Here is a 7445-nt window from a genome sequence, read left to right on the forward strand (position 1 = left end):
ATGGACTGCCAAGAAAACAAACAGATTCATCCTAGAGAGGGTTAAACCAGGCTGCTCCTTGGAGGCAAGGATTCTGGGGCTTCACCTGACATACTTTGGACATGTTGTAAGGAGAGACAGGTCTTTAGAGAGGGACATCATGCTGGGTAGAGTAGAGGGACAGCACAGGAGGGGAATATCCTCTATATGAGGTGCATTGATTCACTGACTGGGGTAATCAGGATGGGTGTGTAAGAGGCAATGAGATGGGCACAGGATAGAGCACGGTTTAGGGCTCCTGTGCATCGGGTCGCTATGAATCGCAAATGACTCGACGGCACATAACAACAACAACAACAGCATCCATGAATAGGGCTGTTGGATTCTATTGGCTAGGGTTTTATTAAAGATTTTTGCATCTCTGCTCATGAGAGAGAATTGGTCTGTAGTTCTCTTTTTTAGTAATATCTTTGCCTGCCTTTAGTATTAGGATTATGCTTGCATTATAGAAAGTCTCTGGGAGTGTTCCTTCTTTTTATGTTTGTTTTTTTTTTAAATCATTTAAATAGAATTGGTGATCGATCTTCTCTGAATGTTTGGTAGAATTCAGCCATGAAGCCATTTGGTGCAGGATTTTTTTTGTTGGGGAGTCTTCCTATGACCTGCTCATTTTTTACTTTTGTGATGAGTCAGTTCAAGTGTTCCACCTCTATCCATCTCATTCTGGGCACGGGATGTGTTTCAAGAAATGTGTCCATTTCCTCTGGGTTTTCAGATTTACCACAATATAGCTTTCAAAGGGAGCACTGGTGGCCTTCTGGCAAGAACCAGCTCTGCAAACCCAATGGCATGTGGTTAGAACCCACCAGCTGCTCCACAAGAGAAGCATGTGCCGTCTTTCCCCTGTCACAAACTGCTTCTGAAAACTTGGCAGAGTCAGCAATGGATCAGTTCTGACTTGATGGTACACAACAATTCCTTTTTCATAATGTTCTGTTATTATAGATTCAATTTCCTCTAGTTCTGTTGTGATGTCACCTCTACCATTCCTTAGAGTTATTTGTGTCTTCTTTTCTCTTTCATTAAGATTGCCAATGGTTTGACATTTTTCTTGACCCTTTTCAAAAACAAAATACACTTGGTTTTGCTGACAGTTTCATTTTTTTTTCTGTTTTCTATCTCACTGATATCTGCTCTTGTTCTTATAATTTCCTTTATTCTAGAAGACTGTGGAGTTAAGATTATTGTTCTTTTTTTGCTTGATGAAGATGTTAAATCATTCATTTTATTTCTTTCTTCCATTTTGTTATGTGTTTGCCTATTATTGCTATAAACTGTCCCCTGAGGACTACCTTATCTCAGTCCCAGAGGTTTTAATATGTTGAATTTTCATTGTCATTTGTTTTGAGAAACTTTTTTAAGTTCATTTTTTATTTCTTCTGTAATCCACTTGTGTTCTAGCAGGGTGTTATTTAGCTTCTACATTAGAGATTTTATAAGCTTTATCCTCTTGTGACTAATTTCTCATTTTATGATATTGTGGTCTGAGAAGATAATTTGTATTATTTCAGTGTGTTTTAATTGTTGAGGTATACTTTGTGCCCTCATTTGTGATCAGTTCTGGAAAATGTACCCTGTGCACTTGAGAAGAAAGTGAATTGAGTTTTAGTGGGGTGCAGTACTCAGAATAAATCCACAAGGTTGAGTTGCCTGAATGTATATTTTAGGTCTTCTGCATCTTTGATAAATTTCTTTAGAGCTGACCTATCCTTTGGTGAGAGTGGTGTGTTAAAGTCTCCTACCACTATTGTGGTGCTTTCTTTCTTCAGTTCCGTTAACCCTTGTGTAGGTGTTTTGCAGGTCTATAATTTTTTGTATAGATGTTGACCAAGATTATGTCTTTTATCTACTGTGCCTTTAATCATTCTATAGTGCATTTCCTTATCTTTTCTGGTGTTTCCATACTGAAGTCTATTTTATCAGAGGTTAGTATTGACACTCTTGGTTTTTTGTGGATGCCAATCACTTTTAATATTTGTTTTCCAGCCTTTGATACTCCAAGTCAGTGTTTCTCTTTGTTTCTTAGATGTGTCTCTTATAGACAACATATTGATAGGCTTTGGTTTTATAATCCATTCTGCTACTCTTTTTCTCTCTCTTTTTTTTCATTCGTATTAAATGTGATTATTGACAGGCCAGGTTTTATCATTGTAATTTTGCTACGTTTCTCTTTTTTGTTTTTCTGCATGAAGGACTTAGCTTAAAAGTTCTTACTGATTTTTATCTTATTTTCACAAATTGTTTTCTTCTCTGCAAAGCATCTAATTTCTCCTTCATATTTGATGGAGAGCTATGCTGGGTACAGATCGATTGGCAATTGTTTTCTTTCCTCTTTTCTGTTAAATCACCCTATTGTTTTCTTGCTCATGTGGTTTATGGTTTCTACTAAAATCCAGAGGTTAACTTAATTGATTTTCCTTTGTGGTGAATCTGTTTTTCTGATTTTGCTTTTATCATTCTATCTTTATTTTTAGTTTTTTTTACCTTGTCTTGATATTTTTCTTTTTTGTGTCCAGTCTATTTGGTGTTCACTTGAATATTAATTTTTTTTTGTTCTTCATAATACCTGGGGCGTTTTCTTCTATTACCTCTTCCACTATTTTCTTCATGATTTCCCTGTCCCTGTCATGTTCTGGAATTCGAATCATACAAATGTTGCTCCTTTTGAGTTATCGCACATGATTCTAATGTTTTCATAATTTTATTTTCTTTTTCTCATATCTTTAGTATGTTTCCAATAAGATTCTTGTATTCCAGCTCACTGATGCTCTGCTCCATCTTTTCTGTTCTACTTTTATGTCACTTCAGCATGTTGGACACCTCTGCCATTTCTTTCTTAATATTCTAGATTTTATTTTCATAAGTTTCTGTTATTTTCAGTCTGTTTTGGCTGTACCCGCTCTGTCTTGTGATGACATTTTTTAAGTTCTTGTACCATTTTATCTATACTTTCCATTCTTTCTTCTGCCTTTTGCATTTTCTTGTGTAGCTGTGCAAATTCCTCCTTATTGATACATTTCTTCTGGCTCCCTCTCTCTGTAGTATTTACTTTATTAATAGCTTTCATTGTTTCTTCCATCATTTGCACCTTCTTCTATTACTGTTTGAATAACTCTGCATCAATATATTTCTTCTCCTCTTACTCTTTATTTGTGCCTTCCATTGTTTTTTCTATCATTTGTACTTTCTTTATAGCTGTTCTCATGCATCCAACATCTTCTTGACCCTGGGGTATTCATTGAGTCTGCACTATTTTCTGCTTTATTTGGAAAAGGCTTAATTTTATAGAAGGTAAACAAATAGAGAAAACTGTTAACGAGATGGATTGTTAGTTACTGCCACTATGGACTTTTGAGTATGGCAAGAGATGGTGCAGGATAGGGCAAGTTTCAGAGCTGTTGTTCATGGTGTTGCTGAGAGTTTTAATTGACTCAGTGGCACTAACAGCAACAACAATCATTGTCTTTTAAGTCAAATACCTTCTAAATTATGAAAGATCGACTGTCACACATAAATTTGAAAAGAACTAAAATGTTGAATGATAAAAATCTACCACTTGTGTCCTTAGTACTGAGTTTCAGTCACTCAGGACAAGCCTATCAGATGTGTTTCATCAATTTATCCATGGCTAAGGAAAGACTAAAGAATTTAGTCAGAGTTAAATAGGACAGATCACCTACGTCTCTAATAGTAGTAAGCATTAGGAGAAATAACACTGAGGGAGCTCAGTAGAGAAAACATTAGTGTGGTTATTATTAGTATTTAATTCTGAAAAATTTTTAGTAGTCAATTTTTTTCATGTCATATATTACAATTTCTTTACATAGTGGCCAGTTTTGAATTATGTTTAAAATATGTATAACTTTTTTATAAATTTAGGGGAACATTGGAACATCCCCTCCCAGGTTCAGCTCACATGCATTGTTTGTTGCCCACTTGCGTTTAAATATTTTATTTGGTGGTAAGAAGTGGGCTACTGGAGAACTTAGAATTGCAGAAGGAACTTTCCTGGAAAATTATCATACCTTTATTGTTCACAGGTCCCCAAGACAGCAGCAAAATGGGAATTCTCTATATATTGGTTCCGAGCATTGCAATACCCTTGGTTATTGCTTGCCTTTTCTTCTTGGTCTGCATGTGCCGGAATAAGCAGAAGTCTTCAGCATCCACACCACAGCGAAGACAACTGATGGCATCGCCCAGCCAAGATATGGAAATGCCTCTCATTAGCCAGCATAAACAGGTGATTGGTTATATCTTAGTGCCCTTGTATTGCCATACAGAAATATTAAAAGAAAATGGCTTGAACAAATAGTAATATCTTCTCTTATAATTTTGGAGGCTAGAAATCCAAATTCAAGGCACCAGATCTAGAGGAAGCCTATACTTTCTTGGTTCAGGAGAGATGCCTTTGTTGCCTTGAGCACCCTCAGGCTTAGCTCTCTCTTGGAGGTCTCTAGTGTCCTGACTTTAACCATCATCAAGGAACTTCCTGGTACAAGGCTTGGGTCCAGAAGAATGCAGTCCATTGCCAAAATTTATTTCTTGGTAGTGTTGAGGTGCCCCATCTCTGCTAACTCTCCTCCCCTCTTTTCTTTCTGGTGAGAAAAAAATTTTACAGACCACACCCTAGGGAAGCTGCCCTTACAACTGTCACAGCTGAAATGCCATTCAAGGATGTTACATTCCACCTTAAATCTTTTTGCAACTATATATGTTTATCAGAAAATTACATTATTTCTATATTATATCTTTATACGGTCATATGGAGGTTAGTGCTGCCAAAAAGACACCTAAAAAATAGAGAGTTTACTCAAGAAGGAGTTGTGAGAAAAATCCATCAAGGAAATATTTGTAAAACAAGAGACTAGGAATCTCTTGACAGAAAATGTTCAGAGAAATGCACTGAAGAGCTCACGAAAGGATACTCCTTCTCATGGTGTGAGCAGGGATTATTGGACCTTGTTTGTGGGTGATATGAGGAAACTGGAAAAAAGACAGAACTAGGAGATTTCAGGGTGACTCTGGAGGGGTAGTAGTCAGACTTGCCTGTGAATGTGTGTGTGAGAAAGAGTGCATATCTATGCACACACACAGACATACACACACAGTCGTGAATGAAGTGAGTGGTAGCTTGGCTGTATTTTGCAGGGATATATTTTGTTGCATACTTTGGGCATGTTGCACTCAGGGACCAATCCTTGGAGAGGGACATTATGTTTGGAAGGGTGGAGGGACAGAGCAAGAGAGGAGGACCCTGGATGAGATGGATTGACTCAGTGAGGGGTGGGGGAGTAGGTGTGTCAGGGACAGTAAGTTGGCTCAAGATAGAGCAAGGTTCAGACCTGTTGTACACAGAGTCCCTGTGGGTCAGAGTCAACTTAGTGGCATATAAGAACAAAAACAACATATTTTGATGCATGCATGGTTAAGGCCCATTGAAGGATTCAAACAGGAGGAACCAGATTTAAGATGAGTTGACGAGTGTGTAAAGAGCAGGTGAAGCCTGGAAAAGAAATGTGTTTGGATCCTCTTTGGAATTTGGGTTGAGAAGTTACCTGGTTGTGCTAGTTATGCCGCTGCATTTGGCCTTGCTAGGCTGCTCCCCCACAGCTGATGTTGCAGTGATGTAAATGATTCACTGAGTTTTTTCCTTCTTTCCAGGCCAAGCTCAAAGAGATCAGTCTATCCTCAATGCGGTTCATGGAAGAGCTAGGGGAGGACCGATTCGGGAAGGTCTACAAAGGCCACCTCTTTGGCTCTACACCAGGGGAGCAGATTCAGGCTGTGGCCATCAAAACACTTAAGGATAAAGCCGAGATGACCCTTCGGGAAGAATTTAAGCATGAAGCTATGATGCGTTCAAGACTCCAGCACCCCAACATCGTCTGTCTTCTCGGAGTGGTGACCAAAGACCAGCCCATTAGTATGGTTTTCAGCTACTGTGTCCATGGTGATCTACATGAGTTTCTAGTGATGCGCTCACCACACTCAGATGTGGGCAGCACTGAAAATGACCACATTCTGAAGCCTGCTCTGGAGCCCCCTGACCTTGTCCATGTTGTTGCCCAGATTGCTGCAGGAATGGAATATCTGTCTAGCCACCACGTGGTACACAAGGACCTCGCCACTAGAAATGTTCTTATGTTTGATAAACTGACAGTGAAGATCTCAGACCTAGGCCTTTTCCGAGAAGTATACTCAGCTGATTACTATAAACTGATAGGGAATTCATTCCTGCCCATCCGCTGGATGTCCCCAGAAGCCATCATGTATGGCAAGTTCTCCATTGACTCTGATATCTGGTCCTATGGTGTGGTCTTGTGGGAGATCTTCAGCTACGGCCTACAGCCTTATTGCGGCTACTCTAACCAGGATGTGGTAGAGATGATACGAAACCGTCAGGTGCTGCCCTGCCCAGATGACTGTCCCTCCTGGGTGTATGCCTTAATGATTGAGTGCTGGAATGAGTTCCCTAACCGGAGGCCCCGATTCAAAGATATCCACAGCAGGCTCAGAACCTGGGGGAACATCTCCAATTACAACAGCTCTGCACAAACCTCAGGGGCCAGCAACACCACCCAGACCAGCTCCCTCAGCACCAGTCCTGTAAGCAATGTGAGCAATGCTCGCTATGTGGGACCCAAGCAGAAGTCCCAGGCCTTCCCACAGCCCCAGTTCATCTCCATGAAGGGTCAGATCAGACCACTGGTGCCCCCACCCCAGCTCTATATCCCTGTCAATGGCTATCAGCCAGTGCCAGCCTATGGAGCTTACCTGCCCAACTTCTATCCTGTTCAAATCCCAATGCAAGTGCCTCCTCAGCAAGTGCCTCCCCAGATGGTACCCAAGCCAGGCTCCCATCACAGTGGCAGTGGCTCCACCAGCACAGGCTATGTCACTACAGCACCCTCCAACACGTCTGTGACTGATAGGGCAGCCCTTCTATCTGAGAGCACAGAGGATGCTCAGAACACTCCAGAGGATGCAGCTCAGAATCCTGTGCCAGAAGTAGAGGATGAAGAGGAAGGCTCTGTCCCAGAGACAGAGCTTCTGGGAGACAATGACACCCTTCAACTGGAAGAGACCGAGGCACAGCTGGAGGCCTAAAGGGGATCCAGGACATTGGGGGCGGGGGGGAAGAGAAGCCTCTCAGAAATGCCCTGTGGACCTTTCAAAATGCCATCTCTTCAAAAAAGCATAAAACACAATATTTATGTGAACACGAAGTGCTGGCTGACCTTTCAGTGGACCTGGTGGTAGGAGATAAAACTTTGCTTTTGTCACGAGTGTGTAAGAGGCTGCTGTCCCTGCCTCATGCTTGTTGGTGGATAGTTCAGCCAGTGATGCCAGGTCGAGTGGGCCAGGCAACCAAGCATCATGCCACATAATAGAGTCACCTCCAT

The 7445-nt window shown here is 40.9% G+C and overlaps 1 protein-coding gene across 1 annotated transcript in view; it reads left to right on the forward strand.

Annotated features, from left to right (window-relative positions):
• Nucleotides 1-7149, forward strand: part of LOC102858770 (tyrosine-protein kinase transmembrane receptor ROR2-like) — a 105068-nt gene extending 97919 nt beyond the window's left edge. The window contains exons 7-9 of the mRNA XM_006903311.1: nucleotides 3919-4000; nucleotides 4080-4282; nucleotides 5704-7149. Coding sequence (XP_006903373.1) covers nucleotides 3919-4000; nucleotides 4080-4282; nucleotides 5704-7149 — 1731 coding nt within the window. The remainder of the gene's footprint in view (nucleotides 1-3918; nucleotides 4001-4079; nucleotides 4283-5703) is intronic.
• Nucleotides 7150-7445: the final 296 nt, after the last annotated feature.

Source organism: Elephantulus edwardii, unplaced genomic scaffold, assembly GCF_000299155.1.
Source record: "Elephantulus edwardii isolate Elephantulus edwardi_28Jun2011 unplaced genomic scaffold, EleEdw1.0 scaffold00560, whole genome shotgun sequence".
NCBI classification, from domain to species: Eukaryota; Metazoa; Chordata; class Mammalia; order Macroscelidea; family Macroscelididae; genus Elephantulus; species Elephantulus edwardii.